Here is a 23,808-nt window from a genome sequence, read left to right on the forward strand (position 1 = left end):
GGGGTTGCACGTCCCAAGTTAAACCAGACGGAGAGACCAGTAGAATCATCTAAATTGGTTCATCACTTCTGGCCAGACTGCTTCACGGTTTGTAATCGTAGAATCAGCAAAATTAATTAAAACAGCAAGAGCCATTTTCGTTGATTTGCATGTATTTATAAAAATTAAATACCGTCAGAAGAAAAGAGTTGAAGCTCTACATCACATCCATTTTAGTTCGACATTTTCGATTTTAATTAGCCTTTATAACAGCCAGTATATACATTAACGCAAGCGCATGCTTTTATTTTAAATCTTTCCAACATTGATACTAATAAAAAAAACATTGTATGTTCAACCAAAGGTAACAGCAAGACTGACCCCTGACCCACGTCTTTACACACTGGTGTTGATCACTGAACATACTTTTTATTATTTCTTACTTTTTAATTCCCCCCTCCTCTCCCTCCCTCTACCCTTGTTTTCAGACAAAATAATAAATGTCATTTATTTAGCTGTAATGTCAAGGGGATGTTACTACGTCACCAATAAAAAATAGTGGACTCTAATCGTACTACGAGTAGTTACCTCCCGTAATTACAAAACTGACATTGATATTAGTAAACAAACCACTCTTTAAGTGGAACATATTCAATATTTGTTTTATTATATTGTTCCTTTATTTTTATGGAATGTTTGTAATTTGGCAAGGATGTTTATTTCAAATCCTATTTATGTAGTTATTCACTTGTCGCTATGTAAAAATACAAAAGTCTGAGTTGTGGCTTCCATAACTTTAATAATGATATTTTTTTATGTTTACAACACATTGATTCAATTTGAACACGTCCAAAAAGGTAATATATAACGTGTTCGCTGAAGTTCTTTAGCTACAAATGGCTTATGGAATATTAACTATGGTTAAAAGGTATGATACTATGTTTATTATTTATTTAGAATATAAGATGAACAGTCTGATTAAAATCATATCCTAATTACACTCATGCAGGCACTGAAGATGGAGTACTTTACTCAGATTGGATGTTGAAGGACATCTCATGGATGGAATCTCTCTGACATTGCCGGTTGTGGAGACCTGCTTGTCCAGTTATGTTATCAATCTGATCACACAGTTAGCTGTCACTGAAGAATGCGATGATAATGCACTGATTGAAGGATTTCTAGACTTCAAGTATATCTGTAGTATGCTTTCAGGTAAAAAATAGTTATTCTAAATTCAATTATTAAAAACATTGGAAATAAGACTTGAAGCATAATCGGTTTGAATGGGCTAAAGAAACTAAGTGTACTTTTTATGTACCAGAAGGGAATCTTATAAAACTTTGAGAAGTTGTCCACAGGTTATATTAAAGCTCTTAAACATGATATGATTGGTTAAAAATTGACCAATTAATACATATTTTGGATGACTTTGACCAAACCAAAAACTCAACCATTTTCTTTTTACAAATGGCTGCTGTAGGCTATAATCAGTATAAGTAATCTTCTTGAACCATTTAAGGTGAAAAATCATTAAAGCATTTTAAACGTTGTAAACTTTTGCAATATTTCATTGTGTAACAAACTAATACACTGAATTGTACACACAGGTAACGCAGAGGATGAGCCAAGTGTATACTTTCCAGCCTGTGTGACCAGTTTAGCTCCAATTCTTACATCAGTAGAAAATCTTGTGGGAAATATTGGCCTGCAGAACTTCCTTGATACTTACCTTCCATATGTATCCTGGACTGGAAAACAACAGGTAAGATCGCTGAGCCAGTTTCATTTAAGGGTCTTACATGTAGTCTAGATCTGAACTTTAATTTCCTTAAATTCGTATAAATGTCACAGATGGCAACAGTATATTATTCATGATTTCCTAAACTTATTTTAATTATGTTCATGTTCAATCTCTTGTGGCATAATTGGCATATAAAAGCCTATACTATAACACACATAGTCCATGTGTCATGCATACTATAAACATATACAAACGACATACTATGGGTCGAAGTTCATTACATACTTCTACCATGAAAAATTAACCAAAAGGTAACACAAAGATCATTTCAATTTACAATTTAGATCTTCTTATTTATTTTAGCAGATCCCTGGTACTTAAAATTCAAAGTGCATCACCATTATGTTCAACTCATAAAAAGAAGTTATTTTTGAGGGAGAAAATATAAAGGTTTAATTTATGGTACCAGGTTATAATCATATCTGGATGAATTGTATCATTTAAGATGTTGCAAAAACCAAAAACAATTTATACTTATCAGAATTGTATGATTTTAAAATGTATTTTTATCCTATCGAATCAAAATCTGTATTAAACAATGCCATGTCAGGTACTGGCGGAAATATGGCGCGACATGTTTACTCACAACCCTGTGGATGAAGTCACTGCCCTGCTGGTCTCCTCAGCTGTTCTTGAGAGAGCTCTCGGGGATGTAAGACTGATTAGTTAACTTAATTTTCGTTCTGAGTATTATTTAACAATACAATTATAAGATGAGATGTACTAAACAATGGGCTGTTTATTCAAGGCTTTGTTAAAGTTACAAAGTGATTAAAAGCATAGTTGTTAACTTTAAACGGGAAAAAAATGCTGCATTATAATTCATTTTGTATCCATAATCATCATGTTTATTGTTTGATGTCCAAAGTATATTTTGACTATTTGTTCATATGTTTACTTTCAGGTGTATATGTTGAAAGGGCCAGCCCCGTGTCCGTCCATGCTGAAAGATCTGCTTGTAACAGAGCAGCTTAAGGAAATTCTTGGAGAACACGTGGTAATTTTTTTTACTTAATCAATTACAAATCATACTATAAGAAATACCATTAAATGTCACCACATAGTAATATAACCTATTGTCAAACCTCCTGGGAATTGCCAATAAACGCATTGTTGTTTTAACGTAACCCAAATATTCAAAGTTTCGAGTAGCCAATAAACAAATGGTGTTTTTACATAATCTAAGTGTTCAAAGTTTTGAGTAGGCAATGCGCCTAGATTAACTGTAAGTAAATGTGTTCTTATTTCCAGATGTGCATACTCCGGCTGGTAATGGGTCCTCCAACCTCTCTTAACCTCCGAAATGTTGCATGGCATGGTTTTCCCTTTCCGGGAGAAATACCAGCAAGGTTTGTGAAAATGTAACATCTGAATATAAAGTTCTCTCAATTTTACCATGATGAATACAGTTATTTTGGTAATCTATTGCAGTTTGGTCACATAATAGACCAAGTGCTCTTTCGCTATATTAACCGGTCATACTATTTTACCATGTGAGTTCCAGCAGTAAAAGGTTAGTATAAAAAAGATTAATGTGGGTGCTTTCATTGTGAAATATTATACGAATAGAGACATTATAAGTTGTCATTTAAGCTTGTCTGCCCTCTAATAAAGATAAGTGTATTATGCGTATGAATTGAATTATTGTACAAGATAAATGAAAAGAAAGAAAACTCAAATGCTTCAACACACTTGTATGCCTCCAGGTGTATTTGGTTCCTGATACTACTGGTACCCAGCATAGGTCGAGTGTTGGAAGAGAGGCTGGTCCCAGTGCTTATGTTACACCGGGAACCTATGGTCTGTCCTCGCACCAAACTTATTACAGGTATCTAACAAGTTTAAGGGACATTTTTTAATTGTAGCACAAAATTCATTTTGGGCATACACTTGTAATGCGAGTTTAGAGGATTTTGTAACACAAATAAACATCTTGGATAAACATGTAGAGCAAGTTGAGGGGACTTTTCAACTCAAAACTTATCTCAGGTATACATATAAAGAGAGCATAGGGAAGTATGTGACCTAAAACTCAACTCAGACATACATGAAAACCATGTTGTGTGGACTTTGTTACACAGAGCTCATCTTGGGTATACATGTAAACAGCTCATATAGCGGAATTAGTAAAAAACAACAACTCAGGAATCATGTAGTGCAAGTTGGGGTTACTTTGTAACACAAAACTCATCTCGGGTATACATGTAGAGCAAGTTGAGGGGATTTTGTAACAAAAAACTCATCGTAGGTTTGCATGTTGAGTAAGTTGAGGGGATTTTGTAACACAGAACTCATTTTGCGTACACATGTAAATCAAGCTGACAGGTCTTTATAACATAAACCTTTCTTCAGTATAAATATATAACAAGTTGAGGGTTCTTTATAACAAAACCTCATCATCGGTATACATGTAACTCAAGGTGAGGGGTCTTAAAAACATAAAATTCATCATAAATGTTAAGTAAATTAAGGGGTCTTTATAACACAAATCTCACCATGGGTAAACATGTAGAGCAACTTGAGAGGGCTTTGAAACACAAAAATCATTTTTGGTATACATGTAAATCAGGTTGAGAGGTCTTAAAATCATAAAACTCATCTTGGGTATACATGTAAATCAAGTTGAGGGGTCTTAAAATCATAAAACTCATCTTGGGTATACATGTAGAGCAAGTTCAGTGGACTTTGTAACTCAAAACTCATCTTGGGCTTACATGCATAGCAAGTTTAGTGGACTTTGTAACTCAAAACTCTTCTTGGCTATACATGTAAGTCGGGTTGAGGGGTATTTATAACATAAAACTCATCTTGGGCTTACATGCATAGCAAGTTTAGGGGACTTTGTAACTCAAAACTCTTCTTGGCTATACATGTAAGTCGGGTTGAGGGGTATTTATAACATAAAACTCATCTTGGGTATACATGTAGAGCAAGTTCAGTGGACTTTGTAACTCAAAACTCATCTTGGGCTTACATGCATAGCAAGTTCAGTGGACTTTGTAACTCAAAACTCATCTTGGGTTTACATGCATAGCAAGTTCAGTGGACTTTGTAACTCAAAACTCATCTTGGGTATACATGTAGAGCAAGTTCAGTGGACTTTGTAACTCAAAACTCATCTTGGGCTTACATGCATAGCAAGTTTAGGGGACTTTGTAACTCAAAACTCTTCTTGGCTATACATGTAAGTCGGGTTGAGGGGTATTTATAACATAAAACTCATCTTGGGTATACATGTATAGCAAGTTCAGTGGACTTTGTAACTCAAAACTCATCTTGGGTATACATGTAGAGCAAGTTCAGTGGACTTTGTAACTCAAAACTCATCTTGGGCTTACATGCATAGCAAGTTTAGTGGACTTTGTAACTCAAAACTCATCTTGGGTTTACATGCATAGCAAGTTCAGTGGACTTTGTAACTCAAAACTCATCTTGGGTTTACATGCATAGCAAGTTTAGTGGACTTTGTAACTCAAAACTCATCTTGGGCTTACATGCATAGCAAGTTTAGGGGACTTTGTAACTCAAAACTCATCTTGGGTATACATGTAGAGCAAGTTTAGGGGACTTTGTAACTCAAAACTCATCTTGGGTATACATGTAGAGCAAGTTCAGTGGACTTTGTAACTCAAAACTCATCTTGGGTTTACATGCATAGCAAGTTCAGTGGACTTTGTAACTCAAAACTCATCTTGGGTTTACATGCATAGCAAGTTTAGGGGACTTTGTAACTCAAAACTCATCTTGGGTATACATGTAGAGCAAGTTTAGGGGACTTTGTAACTCAAAACTCATCTTGGGTATACTTGTAGAGCAAGTTCAGTGGACTTTGTAACTCAAAACTCATCTTGGGCTTACATGCATAGCAAGTTTAGTGGACTTTGTAACTCAAAACTCATCTTGGGCTTACATGCATAGCAAGTTTAGGGGACTTTGTAACTCAAAACTCATCTTGGGCTTACATGTATAGCAAGTTCAGTGGACTTTGTAACTCAAAACTCATCTTGGGTATACATGTAGAGCAAGTTTAGGGGACTTTGTAACATAAAACTCATCTTGGGCTTACATGCATAGCAAGTTTAGGGGACTTTGTAACATAAAACTCATCTTGGGCTTACATGCATAGCAAGTTTAGGGGACTTTGTAACTCAAAACTCATCTTGGGCTTACATGCATAGCAAGTTCAGGGGACTTTGTAACTCAAAACTCATCTTGGGTATACATGCATAGCAAGTTCAGGGGACTTTGTAACTCAAAACTCTTCTTGGGCTTACATGCATAGCAAGTTTAGGGGACTTTGTAACTCAAAACTCATCTTGGGCTTACATGTATAGCAAGTTCAGTGGACTTTGTAACTCAAAACTCATCTTGGGTATACATGTAGAGCAAGTTTAGGGGACTTTGTAACATAAAACTCATCTTGGGCTTACATGCATAGCAAGTTTAGGGGACTTTGTAACATAAAACTCATCTTGGGCTTACATGCATATCAAGTTTAGGGGACTTTGTAACTCAAAACTCATCTTGGGCTTACATGCATAGCAAGTTTAGGGGACTTTGTAACTCAAAACTCTTCTTGGGCTTACATGCATAGCAAGTTTAGGGGACTTTGTAACTCAAAACTCATCTTGGGTATACATGTAGAGCAAGTTTAGGGGACTTTGTAACTCAAAACTCATCTTGGGCTTACATGTATAGCAAGTTTAGTGGACTTTGTAACTCAAAACTCATCTTGGGTATACATGTAGAGCAAGTTTAGGGGACTTTGTAACTCAAAACTCATCTTGGGCTTACATGCATAGCAAGTTTAGTGGACTTTGTAACTCAAAACTCATCTTGGGCTTACATGCATAGCAAGTTTAGGGGACTTTGTAACTCAAAACTCTTCTTGGGCTTACATGCATAGCAAGTTTAGGGGACTTTGTAACTCAAAACTCATCTTGGGTATACATGTAGAGCAAGTTTAGGGGACTTTGTAACTCAAAACTCATCTTGGGCTTACATGCATAGCAAGTTTAGTGGACTTTGTAACTCAAAACTCATCTTGGGTATACATGTAGAGCAAGTTTAGGGGACTTTGTAACTCAAAACTCTTCTTGGGCTTACATGCATAGCAAGTTTAGTGGACTTTGTAACTCAAAACTCATCTTGGGTATACATGCATAGCAAGTTTAGTGGACTTTGTAACTCAAAACTCATCTTGGGTATACATGTAGAGCAAGTTTAGTGGACTTTGTAACTCAAAACTCATCTTGGGCTTACATGCATAGCAAGTTTAGGGTACTTTGTAACTCAAAACTCATCTTGGGTATACATGTAGAGCAAGTTTAGGGGACTTTGTAACTCAAAACTCATCTTGGGTATACATGTAGAGCAAGTTTAGGGGACTTTGTAACATAAAACTCATCTTGGGCTTACATGCATAGCAAGTTTAGGGGACTTTGTAACATAAAACTCATCTTGGGCTTACATGCATAGCAAGTTTAGGGGACTTTGTAACATAAAACTCATCTTGGGCTTACATGCATAGCAAGTTTAGGGGACTTTGTAACTCAAAACTCATCTTGGGCTTACATGCATAGCAAGTTCAGGGGACTTTGTAACTCAAAACTCATCTTGGGTATACATGCATAGCAAGTTCAGGGGACTTTGTAACTCAAAACTCTTCTTGGGCTTACATGCCTAGCAAGTTTAGGGGACTTTGTAACTCAAAACTCATCTTGGGCTTACATGTATAGCAAGTTCAGTGGACTTTGTAACTCAAAACTCATCTTGGGTATACATGTAGAGCAAGTTTAGGGGACTTTGTAACATAAAACTCATCTTGGGCTTACATGCATAGCAAGATTAGGGGACTTTGTAACATAAAACTCATCTTGGGCTTACATGCATAGCAAGTTTAGGGGACTTTGTAACTCAAAACTCATCTTGGGCTTACATGCATAGCAAGTTTAGGGGACTTTGTAACTCAAAACTCTTCTTGGGCTTACATGCATAGCAAGTTTAGGGGACTTTGTAACTCAAAACTCATCTTGGGTATACATGTAGAGCAAGTTTAGGGGACTTTGTAACTCAAAACTCATCTTGGGCTTACATGCATAGCAAGTTTAGTGGACTTTGTAACTCAAAACTCATCTTGGGTATACATGTAGAGCAAGTTTAGGGGACTTTGTAACTCAAAACTCTTCTTGGGCTTACATGCATAGCAAGTTTAGTGGACTTTGTAACTCAAAACTCATCTTGGGTATACATGCATAGCAAGTTTAGTGGACTTTGTAACTCAAAACTCATCTTGGGTATACATGTAGAGCAAGTTTAGTGGACTTTGTAACTCAAAACTCATCTTGGGCTTACATGCATAGCAAGTTTAGGGGACTTTGTAACTCAAAACTCATCTTGGGTATACATGTAGAGCAAGTTTAGGGGACTTTGTAACTCAAAACTCATCTTGGGTATACATGTAGAGCAAGTTTAGGGGACTTTGTAACATAAAACTCATCTTGGGCTTACATGCATAGCAAGTTTAGGGGACTTTGTAACATAAAACTCATCTTGGGCTTACATGCATAGCAAGTTTAGGGGACTTTGTAACATAAAACTCATCTTGGGCTTACATGCATAGCAAGTTTAGGGGACTTTGTAACTCAAAACTCATCTTGGGCTTACATGCATAGCAAGTTCAGGGGACTTTGTAACTCAAAACTCATCTTGGGTATACATGCATAGCAAGTTCAGGGGACTTTGTAACTCAAAACTCTTCTTGGGCTTACATGCATAGCAAGTTTAGGGGACTTTGTAACTCAAAACTCATCTTGGGCTTACATGTATAGCAAGTTCAGTGGACTTTGTAACTCAAAACTCATCTTGGGTATACATGTAGAGCAAGTTTAGGGGACTTTGTAACATAAAACTCATCTTGGGCTTACATGCATAGCAAGATTAGGGGACTTTGTAACATAAAACTCATCTTGGGCTTACATGCATAGCAAGTTTAGGGGACTTTGTAACTCAAAACTCATCTTGGGCTTACATGCATAGCAAGTTTAGGGGACTTTGTAACTCAAAACTCTTCTTGGGCTTACATGCATAGCAAGTTTAGGGGACTTTGTAACTCAAAACTCATCTTGGGTATACATGTAGAGCAAGTTTAGGGGACTTTGTAACTCAAAACTCATCTTGGGCTTACATGCATAGCAAGTTTAGTGGACTTTGTAACTCAAAACTCATCTTGGGTATACATGTAGAGCAAGTTTAGGGGACTTTGTAACTCAAAACTCTTCTTGGGCTTACATGCATAGCAAGTTTAGTGGACTTTGTAACTCAAAACTCATCTTGGGCTTACATGCATAGCAAGTTTAGGGGACTTTGTAACTCAAAACTCTTCTTGGGCTTACATGCATAGCAAGTTTAGGGGACTTTGTAACTCAAAACTCATCTTGGGTATACATGTAGAGCAAGTTTAGGGGACTTTGTAACTCAAAACTCATCTTGGGCTTACATGCATAGCAAGTTTAGTGGACTTTGTAACTCAAAACTCATCTTGGGTATACATGTAGAGCAAGTTTAGGGGACTTTGTAACTCAAAACTCTTCTTGGGCTTACATGCATAGCAAGTTTAGTGGACTTTGTAACTCAAAACTCATCTTGGGTATACATGCATAGCAAGTTTAGTGGACTTTGTAACTCAAAACTCATCTTGGGTATACATGTAGAGCAAGTTTAGGGGACTTTGTAACTCAAAACTCATCTTGGGCTTACATGCATAGCAAGTTTAGGGGACTTTGTAACTCAAAACTCATCTTGGGTATACATGTAGAGCAAGTTTAGGGGACTTTGTAACTCAAAACTCATCTTGGGCTTACATGTAGAGCAAGTTTAGGGGACTTTGTAACTCAAAACTCATCTTGGGTATACATGTAGAGCAAGTTCAGTGGACTTTGTAACTCAAAACTCATCTTGGGCTTACATGCATAGCAAGTTTAGTGGACTTTGTAACTCAAAACTCATCTTGGGCTTACATGCATAGCAAGTTTAGGGGACTTTGTAACTCAAAACTCATCTTGGGCTTACATGCATAGCAAGTTTAGTGGACTTTGTAACTCAAAACTCATCTTGGGCTTACATGCATAGCAAGTTTAGTGGACTTTGTAACTCAAAACTCATCTTGGGCTTACATGCATAGCAAGTTTAGTGGACTTTGTAACTCAAAACTCATCTTGGGTATACATGCATAGCAAGTTTAGGGGACTTTGTAACTCAAAACTCATCTTGGGCTTACATGCATAGCAAGTTTAGTGGACTTTGTAACTCAAAACTCATCTTGGGCTTACATGCATAGCAAGTTTAGTGGACTTTGTAACTCAAAACTCATCTTGGGCTTACATGCATAGCAAGTTCAGTGGACTTTGTAACTCAAAACTCATCTTGGGCTTACATGTAGAGCAAGTTCAGTGGACTTTGTAACTCAAAACTCATCTTGGGCTTACATGCATAGCAAGTTTAGTGGACTTTGTAACTCAAAACTCTTCTTGGGCTTACATGCATAGCAAGTTTAGGGGACTTTGTAACTCAAAACTCATCTTGGGTATACATGCATAGCAAGTTTAGTGGACTTTGTAACTCAAAACTCATCTTGGGCTTACATGCATAGCAAGTTTAGTGGACTTTGTAACTCAAAACTCATCTTGGGCTTACATGCATAGCAAGTTTAGGGGACTTTGTAACTCAAAATTCATCTTGGGTATACATGTAGAGGAAGTTTAGTGGACTTTGTAACTCAAAACTCATCTTGGGCTTACATGCATAGCAAGTTTAGGGGACTTTGTAACTCAAAACTCATCTTGGGCTTACATGCATAGCAAGTTTAGGGGACTTTGTAACTCAAAACTCATATTGGGCTTACATGCATAGCAAGTTTAGTGGACTTTGTAACTCAAAACTCTTCTTGGGCTTACATGCATAGCAAGTTTAGGGGACTTTGTAACTCAAAACTCATCTTGGGTATACATGCATAGCAAGTTTAGGGGACTTTGTAACTCAAAACTCATCTTGGGTATACATGTAGAGCAAGTTTAGGGGACTTTGTAACTCAAAACTCTTCTTGGGCTTACATGTATAGCAAGTTCAGTGGACTTTGTAACTCAAAACTCATCTTGGGCTTACATGCATAGCAAGTTTAGGGGACTTTGTAACTCAAAACTCATATTGGGCTTACATGCATAGCAAGTTTAGTGGACTTTGTAACTCAAAACTCTTCTTGGGCTTACATGCATAGCAAGTTTAGGGGACTTTGTAACTCAAAATTCATCTTGGGTATACATGCATAGCAAGTTTAGGGGACTTTGTAACTCAAAACTCATCTTGGGTATACATGTAGAGCAAGTTTAGGGGACTTTGTAACTCAAAACTCTTCTTGGGCTTACATGTATAGCAAGTTCAGTGGACTTTGTAACTCAAAACTCATCTTGGGTATACATGTAGAGCAAGTTTAGGGGACTTTGTAACTCAAAACTCTTCTTGGGTATACATGCATAGCAAGTTCAGTGGACTTTGTAACTCAAAACTCATCTTGGGCTTACATGCATAGCAAGTTTAGGGGACTTTGTAACTCAAAACTCTTCTTGGGTATACATGCATAGCAAGTTTAGGGGACTTTTTAACTCAAAACTCATCTTGGGTATACATGTAGAGCAAGTTTAGGGGACTTTGTAACTCAAAACTCTTCTTGGGCTTACATGCATAGCAAGTTTAGGGGACTTTGTAACTCAAAACTCATCTTGGGCTTACATGCATAGCAAGTTTAGGGGACTTTGTAACTCAAAACTCATCTTGGGTATACATGTAGAGCAAGTTCAGTGGACTTTGTAACTCAAAACTCATCTTGGGCTTACATGCATAGCAGGTTTAGTGGACTTTGTAGCTCAAAACTCATCTTGGGTTTACATGCATAGCAAGTTCAGTGGACTTTGTAACTCAAAACTCATCTTGGGTTTACATGCATAGCAAGGTTAGTTGACTTCGTAACTCAAAACTCATCTTGGGTATACATGTAGAGCAAGTTCAGTGGACTTTGTAACTCAAAACTCATCTTGCGTATACATGTAGAGCAAGTTCAGTGGACCTTGTAACTCAAAACTCATCTTGGGTTTACATGCATAGCAAGTTCAGTGGACTTTGTAACTCAAAACTCATCTTGGGTTTACATGCATAGCAAGTTTAGGGGACTTTGTAACTCAAAACTCATCTTGGGTATACATGTAGAGCAAGTTTAGGGGACTTTGTAACTCAAAACTCATCTTGGGTATACATGTAGAGCAAGTTCAGTGGACTTTGTAACTCAAAACTCATCTTGGGCTTACATGCATAGCAAGTTTAGTGGACTTTGTAACTCAAAACTCATCTTGGGCTTACATGCATAGCAAGTTTAGGGGACTTTGTAACTCAAAACTCTTCTTGGGCTTACATGCATAGCAAGTTTAGGGGACTTTGTAACTCAAAACTCATCTTGGGTATACATGCATAGCAAGTTCAGGGGACTTTGTAACTCAAAACTCTTCTTGGGCTTACATGCATAGCAAGTTTAGGGGACTTTGTAACTCAAAACTCATCTTGGGCTTACATGCATAGCAAGTTTAGTGGACTTTGTAACTCAAAACTCATCTTGGGTATACATGCATAGCAAGTTTAGTGGACTTTGTAACTCAAAACTCATCTTGGGTATACATGTAGAGCAAGTTTAGGGGACTTTGTAACTCAAAACTCATCTTGGGCTTACATGCATAGCAAGTTTAGTGGACTTTGTAACTCAAAACTCATCTTGGGTATACATGTAGAGCAAGTTTAGGGGACTTTGTAACTCAAAACTCTTCTTGGGCTTACATGCATAGCAAGTTTAGTGGACTTTGTAACTCAAAACTCATCTTGGGTATACATGCATAGCAAGTTTAGTGGACTTTGTAACTCAAAACTCATCTTGGGTATACATGTAGAGCAAGTTTAGGGGACTTTGTAACTCAAAACTCATCTTGGGCTTACATGCATAGCAAGTTTAGGGGACTTTGTAACTCAAAACTCATCTTGGGTATACATGTAGAGCAAGTTTAGGGGACTTTGTAACTCAAAACTCTTCTTGGGTCTACATGTAGAGCAAGTTTAGGGGACTTTGTAACTCAAAACTCATCTTGGGTATACATGTAGAGCAAGTTCAGTGGACTTTGTAACTCAAAACTCATCTTGGGCTTACATGCATAGCAAGTTTAGTGGACTTTGTAACTCAAAACTCATCTTGGGCTTACATGCATAGCAAGTTTAGGGGACTTTGTAACTCAAAACTCATCTTGGGCTTACATGCATAGCAAGTTTAGTGGACTTTGTAACTCAAAACTCATCTTGGGCTTACATGCATAGCAAGTTTAGTGGACTTTGTAACTCAAAACTCATCTTGGGCTTACATGCATAGCAAGTTTAGTGGACTTTGTAACTCAAAACTCATCTTGGGTATACATGCATAGCAAGTTTAGGGGACTTTGTAACTCAAAACTCATCTTGGGCTTACATGCATAGCAAGTTTAGTGGACTTTGTAACTCAAAACTCATCTTGGGCTTACATGCATAGCAAGTTTAGTGGACTTTGTAACTCAAAACTCATCTTGGGCTTACATGCATAGCAAGTTCAGTGGACTTTGTAACTCAAAACTCATCTTGGGCTTACATGTAGAGCAAGTTCAGTGGACTTTGTAACTCAAAACTCATCTTGGGCTTACATGCATAGCAAGTTTAGTGGACTTTGTAACTCAAAACTCTTCTTGGGCTTACATGCATAGCAAGTTTAGGGGACTTTGTAACTCAAAACTCATCTTGGGTATACATGCATAGCAAGTTTAGTGGACTTTGTAACTCAAAACTCATCTTGGGCTTACATGCATAGCAAGTTTAGGGGACTTTTTAACTCAAAACTCATCTTGGGTATACATGTAGAGCAAGTTTAGGGGACTTTGTAACTCAAAACTCTTCTTGGGCTTACATGCATAGCAAGTTTAGGGGACTTTGTAACTCAAAACTCATCTTGGGCTTACATGCATAGCAAGTTTAGGGGACTTTGTAACTCAAAACTCATCTTGGGCTTACATGCATAGCAAGTTTAGTGGACTTTGTAACTCAAAACTCATCTTGGGTATACATGTAGAGCAAGTTTAGGGGACTTTGTAACTCAAAACTCATCTTGGGCTTACATGCATAGCAAGTTTAGGGGACTTTGTAACTCAAAACTCATCTTGGGTATACATGTAGAGCAAGTTTAGTGGACTTTGTAACTCAAAACTCTTCTTGGGCTTACATGCATAGCAAGTTTAGGGGACTTTGTAACTCAAAACTCATCTTGGGCTTACATGCATAGCAAGTTTAGGGGACTTTGTAACTCAAAACTCATCTTGGGTATACATGTAGAGCAAGTTTAGGGGACTTTGTAACTTAAAACTCTTCTTGGGCTTACATGCATAGCAAGTTTAGGTGACTTTGTAACTCAAAACTCATCTTGGGCTTACATGCATAGCAAGTTTAGGGGACTTTGTAACTCAAAACTCATCTTGGGTATACATGTAGAGCAAGTTTAGGGGACTTTGTAACTCAAAACTCTTCTTGGGCTTACATGCATAGCAAGTTTAGGGGACTTTGTAACTCAAAACTCATCTTGGGCTTACATGCATAGCAAGTTTATTGGACTTTGTAACTCAAAACTCTTCTTGGGCTTACATGCATAGCAAGTTTAGTGGACTTTGTAACTCAAAACTCATCTTGGGTATACATGCATAGCAAGTTTAGTGGACTTTGTAACTCAAAACTCATCTTGGGTATACATGTACAGCAAGTTTAGTGGACTTTGTAACTCAAAACTCATCTTGGGCTTACATGCATAGCAAGTTTAGGGGACTTTGTAACTCAAAACTCATCTTGGGTATACATGTAGAGCAAGTTTAGGGGACTTTGTAACTCAAAACTCATCTTGGGCTTACATGCATAGCAAGTTTAGTGGACTTTGTAACTCAAAACTCATCTTGGCTATACATGTAAGTCGGGTTGAGGGGTATTTATAACATAAAACTCATCTTGGGTATACATGTAGAGCAAGTTCAGTGGACTTTGTAACTCAAAACTCATCTTGGGTTTACATGCATAGCAAGTTCAGTGGACTTTGTAACTCAAAACTCATCTTGGGTTTACATGCATAGCAAGTTTAGGGGACTTTGTAACATAAAACTGTCTCAGTTGTACATGTAGGTCAAGTGGAGGGGTACTCGTGATGTGATGGCAGCTGTTATGATTTAGTGATTATGATTTGACCTGTCTGCCATTACACCCTTCCGAATGGATTTTGGATGTAAATGAGTTTTTAGTTTTAATTATTGTTTTATTATCTGCCATTCTGTATCAAGCTATTTCTTTTAAAGTGACACTCTTATTCAAAATCAATACTTACACATGTATAACAAACAAAGATTTTGAGTAAACCTGAAAGTACTTACTAAATAATGCATTTTTGGAAATTATTAATTACTGATAACAAGATTGTAACCGTAGATTCTTTAGATGAAAATGCAATATATTAAATGATTAGTGAGTGCTAAAAGATTTACTGTGAAATACTAGCAATTGTTTTTATTGTTGAAAATATTTTTAGTGAGTAAGTGTGCAGCTTTAAATGAATTTCAGTAATTTAATACTTCTCTTGTCCAATTCTCAAGTACGTGCAGTGGTTAGAACACTTGTTTTTCACCAAGAGTTTCAAGGTTTATATTCACTGGTCAAGTGGGATTCCACCGGATACTCTGGTTTTCCCTACAACACTAGATCACACGCGTTACATCGTGCAAATAGGCGTGAATGCTATAATGCTGTAATTACTTGTTTTAAAATCGTTCTGGTTTTGACTAATAATATACAAAGACAATAACTCCTTTGTATTTGAGACATGTTAATGGTGTATTTCAGAGGTTGATATTTTGTCTAGCAAGGACCTCATTGAGGCTGTAAAAGACACCAAATTTTCATCCTGGGACACAAGAATGTTTTGGACAAATATCACCAGTTTATATACGCAAGAAAGGTAAAAGGAATGGGAATTGATCTCCTTGTATTTTATTATGAGCGCTTGGTGCTGAACCTTCTTCATAATAATTATCAAGTCAATAGTTACTCTTCCAAAATAACATCAATATGTACTGTGCAATGTATACCTGGTATTGTTTGAGTTAAAGTAATGATATACTTTTTTATTTGTATTTTAAACCAATAATCAAGCAATTTTGACTGGAATGGGATATGGAAGGTTTATTCTTGCATACCGGACGTATGTTACGGTCATGTGACCAGTGCTGGAAAAACCCATCTTACATACCTCACTTCTTTTTTCTTGTATTGTATGATTTATGAAAAGTATATTATGCCATTTCAATAAAGCGCATTCAAATATATATGTTAGCAAGACTTTTTATTAAAATTGAAAATAAATAATCGTAAAAAACGCTATTTTAGTTATTTAAAATTACTGCGCTCTATGACGTAAGTGAACAACGTCGCACGCGCTTTTTGGTGTAATTGTACAAAAGTTTGTTTTCTACGTCATTTATTCCACAAATTGATAAATTTAGGTATGCAAGAAAAAATATCAATCATGTTTTTCCGGTCCGTATCGACAAATCCGACCCTCATGCACGCTGCGTGGCCGGTAACTCTGCAAGCCTCGTTACCAATTTTTCTATCTGTACCAAACACATGATAGATACTTATAAGATAAAACTGTATGAATGAAGAATCCTTAAAATGGCTAAAATAATTTAATACCATTATTGTATGTTGGTTCTTTATCTATAAGTATTATTGACTTTGATCAATACTTAAGTTAATGATTAACGTCATGTTCATCTTAGGTATGGTGAATGTACCGCTCTTCTACTCTACTACCTAGAGCAAGGTCTACGGCTTGTGTTTGCTACTGCCAACAACTGCGAGAACAGAATTTTGACTGCTGAGGTATTAACAAACTTAGTTGCATTTATTGGTAGGCCTAAATATATGGTAAAGTTAAGTAGATTCTTTTCCCATTATTATCTTGTTTATTGTTGAAATAAATTTCAATTTATTAAGAGGTTATAGGCATGATTGCCTGGATGCATTAAAACTTGTTGTAGTTATTGTTGCATGCAGACTGTTTGAAACATATGACCAATTCTTTTATATATTTAACATACATTTTTTTTAAACTATTCATCTTTTTCCAGGCAACGACATTATACACTACATTTGATGAGGTAATAGAGAATAACATCTGAACGTATTGTGAGTACTTACTTGTATTGTAACTCGAAACCGTGTACTGGTAATTTGTAAACTGCATTTGGAAGAAGGCAGTAACTCCTACATGTGCATACAGTCATACTTTAAATTTACTAGTTCCTCTTAATATTCATACTTGTGAACAACTTCCGTATTATAATTATTTCTAAGCATGTGCATATGCGCCCTATTGAGGCACTGTGTGATTCTGGCAAGTGTTATAACATTGGGCCGATTGTTTAGAATTTTGTTAAAGTTAACAACCATATTTATGACATCATTGGTCACTTGAAAAAAGTGAAATATTAAATGACGTTCTCATATCATTGAATACAAACAACTACAGCTGAAAATGAAAAAGTTGTTATAAATATTGTTTAAAAATACAGCAGATCACAAGTGTTTACATTAAACCTTAAGAGCAGTAAAACTTTGGAAGTTAAAAACGATTACGTTAACAATGTTGTTAACTTTAACATAGTTTATTACAATAATCTGTCTACGTTTGAACAAAAATTAATGAATAAATTTTATGTTTCTTTTTCTTATTTTGTTTAGATGTTAGATCCTTTTCTCCCTGATGGGTCTGAAAACCGACTGAGGATGGTTATAGGAGAAGAGATATTGGTAAGAAACACATGATTGCAGTGTTCGGAAACTTGTTTTAAGCTTTGTGGATTTAGGTTGGCTGATCATCCTCTAGTTTAAGTTACAAAATATAAAAAAACACACTTTCCCTTACTTGATGTGCATGTGATGATTTTTTTCTTCTTTTCTCCAAACAGGAAATAATCCTTGACCACCTGACCTACCCGGGCGGCCCTAGGGTGAGGGACCGTTTGAGTCACGGTGAAGCATGCTGGGAAAGGTTTCCATGGCAACTCACACGTAACCTGGCAACTATCTGTGTGGCACTGTCAGCCATGTTTGTAAAGGATGGGAAACATATTCATGTGAGTAACAATCTGTTATTAAGTTAAGTTTGTTGTTTTCCCTTTATTGTCTTAATGTACCCTGCGTAGCAGGCAGACTCAGAGTGCTTATGTTGTCATTGTTACCTGCAGCATCATCCACGGAGTCAAACATTCATTACAATCTCTTACCTAAACTTTTCTTCTTCAACTTTAATAATAATACAATCTAAGCAGCAATACTAATTATTGGCATAGAATATCTCGACTGAGTTTGATTACCAATCAGATCATTGTAGGCACTCTAAGAGTTATTACCCTTTAATTGTCAAAAATTTACTAATGAATGGTAACAGTCCTGACAGGAGGTGAAGTTTTTGTTTCAAAGTTCTCATGAAAATAACATGTATCTAGCTGACCTGTAGTGATACAAACCGAACCTCAAACTATTATTATTACATAAAATAATACATGTCAAGTCCTATTGTAAATCTTGCTGCAAAATAGAATTGTTCATAATCACACAACAACATGAATTTTACAATTAAGGGCTCAATGTGTAGTGCATGTTAGAATATTGTATTTATAACACAATGTTTTGTTTTCAGAACAAAGGTGTAACCATACTTCATGAGGATATTAAGTCATACAGTGTCCAGTTTCATAGAATAAGCCTGTTAAAGAAGGAGGTGTGTTTGTTTTTAATCTTCATTCATATAAGAAAGGCATGCATTGATAATACATTGTAATTTTAACATAGAAGCAGTTTGCATAAATTGAAGACATGTATAAATATTATGTGTATGTTTCAATAGTAAAGTAATAAAAATTGATAAAACAAACAATAATAATAATACCAAATGAAACTGTTTTAAATTGCTTTAAATATTTCATTATTTCACTATGGGCTGTAAATAATCTTCTTTTTAGATATCTACCTTCTTTAAGAAAGCATCTGAGACAGATTCCATGATTTTACTGCAGCCTGACCTTAGTGAAAGGTTTGTATATTTATTATGCTATTATTATATTAGAACATGAAACTAATTTTTAAATAATGTGATATGTTACTTACCCATAGAAGGTAGCTGGCTGGTTACTTAATCATGCTGAGGTATTTTAGCTTACTGGTTAATTAATTATGCTAAGGTTTTGTTTCTGGTTGGTTACTTAAATATGCTAAGGTGAAGTAGCTGACTGTAGCTGACTGAAAATTGAATTGTGCTGAGGTCTAGTAGCTGACTGGTTACTTGATGAAGCCGAGGTATAGTAGCTGACTGGTTTCCTTATTTATGCTAAGGTCTAGCTGACAGGTAACTTAACTATGCTGAGAACTTGTTTTTGATTTGTTCCTTAACCATGCTAATATCTTGCCTTTGTTTCATCAAAGGCTGGTATTTATTCTGATAAAATCTACCAAGAAACAATTCTATGTTATTTCGACTGCAATTGAAATGTTGCCCAGATAGTTGCATTTACCATCTTCAAACAGAAGTGCTTTACACAAAGATGAAAACAAATATTTAAAAAAGACATTATTATGGTCCAATGCCCCTGACGGAGCGAATATTTAAATATCACTCTCAAGGCGTCCATTTGTGTGCGTGCGTCTGTCCTTTCGTTCATTTTTATCATATAATAATTAATTTGGCAATTTTCAGAAAGCCAGACGATCCTTTCCAGTCTACAGATGAAGTATCTTCACTTGAAGCAAAGCTAAAGGACATCGTTGCTGTTTTTGATGGACATTGGGCATATCTGGGCTCAAAATGGTAGGGAACTTTTTGACTATCATGTCTTTAATTTAAAGATATTTCACTTCTTTCAATACTATGATAATTTTACGTCTTTCAGTTCAGTTTTCAGGGTGAGTAGTAATTTTACGTTAAAATCGATTTATAGATACAAAAAATACAATGGCTATCACATATTTTTTTCAGTTTTCAATATTGTGACCTCCATCATTTGAAATCAACAGTTGATGAAATTTTGCAACAAAAGATACATACCCTGTACAGAAACTCGAAGGTAAGTTATATATGTGTATTTCTGGTTTGAAAATTTACATTTGACAAATGTCTTAGGATTTGTTTAAGAACCTGTGTCCACATGGACTAAAATGTGGTAAGTGCATATAATAAACATGCAAATTGAATCATTTCTTCGACAAGGTGCTAACTCAGGAAAATATTATTAATGTAGAAAAGGGTTATTCCAACTGTAATTGTATTCAGAACTTTTAAGAATACACAAAAGTCAAACTCCCGAATCTAAACAAAGTACAAACACGTTATTTTTAAAACCTTTCTGGTTAAACTTATTTAGAAGATATGTTCTTGAATGTTGCACTACATTTTGATTTTCATTATTTTATTTTATGACGCCATTTAAACTTCGTGCAATGAAACTTTTTACGATACAACGTTTATATGATGGAATACAAACAAGTATATTTTGGGATACGTATTGCCGTTATATTTATGAGTGGCATAATTATTATATTCCTTGACAGGGTTCCAACTGTGATATTGAAAATGAGGTGCTAACACTGCTGGACCATATAGTAGATGAGTGTTTGCAAGTCATCACTCAGATGCAACAGTTTGCAACAAACAGGCAACAGCAGATGACGCTAAAACAGCTCAGGTCACGGCAGAGAGAGAACTTCAAGAAGTTCCTAGCAAGGTAGCTCAATTAGATAAGTTTTTTATGTCTGAGAGCTGTCGTTGCCACTCAAGTTAGTATCATAGTACACAAATTTAAACTGTGAGAAAACATTTTTACAACAGGGGTTTGAACCCACGATTGCTGGAACACTAGCATGGAGCACAACTGATTGAGCCAGCCAATCAGCAATATTTTACTCCTTCAGTTGCAAACATAAATCTTAAATAATACTAGCAATGTGCATATTGATTTGCTGATGCTAACCGAGTGATATCAAATTCTCACAGATATCAAGAATCCAAATATTACACTAGCTTGAATACTGACAATGAAGCATGTTTACGATATGTGTTTCTCGCAGATTTATGATTGGTATATAATCTAGGTAAAAACGAAGCCACGATTTATAATGGTGTCATCTTCAATCCCCATTAATACAATAAATGACAAATTGTGAATTAACATAAGGTTTAAATGCATTTCTATTCCAGTGTACCATCATTGCTGGTGGGGCCATGTACATGTGTATACATGTGTTGTTGGCAACTATATCAACTTGATGGAATAAAGGCGAGGGAAGGACCTCAATTAAACAGCAAATTAATCAAGTAAGAATGTAGGGGTATCCATCATGAAAAATAGTATAACAATGTATCGTTCCTGTCACTTGCCTACAATATCTGTCATGACCATAAATACCAGAACATGCTCGTTGGCCATGTTACCTGGAACACAAGCATTGAAAGCGATCTTATAAAGATATAAAGTGATTTTTGTTGACAAGTATTAAGTTGAGAATTAACTTGTTAAAACCCCAGTGAACTTGTTGACTGTTCAAACAATTATTAAGATGTATGTAGTGTGTGTCTCTCATTTATTGTCTATCAGGATTTAAACTTGTGCCTCTAAACAGGATCGTTATATTTAGGGTTTTGTTGCTGGGCTTGTTCCTAGATCCCCCATTGTTTGCTTTGTCATATATCTCCACATGGACAGTTACTTTGCAACTAACTTTATATATCTAGACTGTTTTCTTAGTGGAATGAAAGTCAATATACAATTAGTTCATCAACCATGCTCTATTTATAACAGGTGTATTGTTCATTCATGTATTTAAAGATTTGCAATTCCATATGTTGCGGTATTACTGGCATTTTCACTTAATCAAAGTCAAAATCGTATACAAAGGGGTTCTTATGTTCAGGATTAATTCTGAAATCAGGATTTAGAGCTTTTTACATCAGACTCTTGTACAATTGTAAGAATAATTTTTGTTCAGACTTTTGCAAAAAAATATACGAATTTCCTTAAAATGAATATTAATGACTTTTGAAACTATTTCAAAAGGGGTCTTCTCACCCTTAACCTGCTTTGGGCATTCATCTCTTATATTCATCAAACAGACCCGGCTATTTTTCAGGATTGACAATTGACAAGTGTTAGAAACCCTGAATATGGCGTACAGGGTACCGTTAATTGGTAATGAATAAAGATAAACCTTTGTTAAGATGATATGGAACTTTTTGTTAAGATTTAAAATTTCATTTCCTTTCAGATTCTGGAAGTCTGTGCTGAAGTTATGTGAGAATTTACGAACACTTACGCACCATGATAAGAACAAATGGACAGAAGGGGAGGAGTTAGTTTCACACTTGACACCTTTTGTAGAATCTAATTTTAAAACCTTTCATTGATTGATATGTTTGTGCATTATGCAAATATGTGTCTTAAAATTACTGGTAAAGCTATGTTAAAACATCTTTAGAATGATTTTCATAGCATGGTTAATGGCACAAGTCGTTATTAAGGACTATTTCACCGAGAGTAACATATACACCCATGATGCTACCGTTTCTCTTACACCAGGAGGGTTTGTTGTTAAAAGGACTATATCAATGACCTTATTTCGGCCTACGGGACCTTATAACGGATATTGATAACTCTTAGTAACGATACCCACTCACCAATAATAAATCAAAACACTTTTTTTTTCCGAAAACAGAATCATTTTTGTAGCTTGCGCAATTGCATATAATGTACAGTTTACTGCATTGTTTAGCTCTAATTAGTAGGTACAACAACATTAATACATCATAATTCTTTTGCTCTATAAAGTTTTAGTAATTCTATTTTCAGCCCAGCCGGAACAATTTTTTCAGTCGGCCGAATGTTTCCCAGTATTAAGAACTCCTCGGCCATTTTTATCGACAACAACCTCGGCTGTATGCCAGTACATCAGTAGAAGTAGTTCGTATTTATTTTAATTATTTCATGAATTTAATGTAGTGTTATAGCTTGTTTAATTGCCAGTGAAGTGTATTATTGCAAACATGATTTAGATTCCCGAGAGTTAAGTCATTAAAAGTTTATCTGCTGAATTAAATTACTACGCGATCTACTTGCAGCGGACTTAAACATACCGATTTCTAAGAATGTACACCGTCCATATACATCAGAGGTTGTTTTCACTAAAAAGGCAGAGGAGTTCCGAATGCATATCAAACAACTCGAGTGTTAAAATATATAAAAAGCATATATGAAAACAATATTCCCCGTCATCCCCTTTTCTTATTTCATTTTATTAAAAAGAAATAAGAAAAGGGGATGACGGGGAATATTGTTTTCAATTTAGCGATAGATGCTCAGATGATGCTCTTCAGCTTACTGTAAAGTTAGGGCCGGGTAGGCAATTTGATAGGGGTATATACCGCTACAATAGTGGTGGAGTGCCGCACGGAGTCTGGAGGACGGCTGGCTGCGTGTTACGGTTGACGGCCTAGGGCATTCCCACTTAACGGGTCTGGGATAAACGACAGTCTCGAAATCTTTGTCGGGAAGCCAATTTGTAGCAGGGGGTTTGATAATACCCAACGCTAATCAGAATACTGTATTATTATCCTGTATATGGAAAAGTTACATAAAATAATAAACATCAGACAGACATGTACACAAAAAAATTGATGGTGCAATATAAAATAATACAATACAATACACGAGCCCCGATCATACAATTTAAAAATACAAATCTGGCTAAGTATCCATCCAGCTATTACCCAGCAAACAGTATAACATGTATGAACTTCTTAAAAACAACTTATTACAAACTATAACCAAAAC

At 35.9% G+C, this 23,808-nt stretch overlaps 1 protein-coding gene across 1 annotated transcript; it reads left to right on the forward strand.

The window, feature by feature from the left end:
- Window positions 1-610: 610 nt before the first annotated feature.
- LOC128209470 (endoplasmic reticulum membrane-associated RNA degradation protein-like) lies at window positions 611-23,165 on the forward strand. The gene is made up of 19 exons (XM_052913513.1): window positions 611-836; window positions 989-1,194; window positions 1,590-1,744; window positions 2,334-2,435; window positions 2,688-2,780; window positions 3,035-3,132; window positions 3,490-3,611; window positions 15,770-15,884; window positions 16,708-16,810; window positions 17,059-17,088; window positions 17,672-17,740; window positions 17,899-18,066; window positions 18,633-18,713; window positions 18,955-19,025; window positions 19,686-19,796; window positions 19,965-20,052; window positions 20,537-20,709; window positions 21,183-21,299; window positions 22,247-23,165. The coding sequence occupies exons 2-19, from the start codon at window positions 1,038-1,040 to the stop codon at window positions 22,383-22,385; spliced, it is 1,992 nt and encodes a 663-aa protein (XP_052769473.1). The 5' UTR covers window positions 611-836; window positions 989-1,037; the 3' UTR covers window positions 22,386-23,165.
- Window positions 23,166-23,808: the final 643 nt, after the last annotated feature.

Source organism: Mya arenaria, chromosome 11 (assembly GCF_026914265.1).
Source record: "Mya arenaria isolate MELC-2E11 chromosome 11, ASM2691426v1".
NCBI classification, from domain to species: Eukaryota; Metazoa; Mollusca; class Bivalvia; order Myida; family Myidae; genus Mya; species Mya arenaria.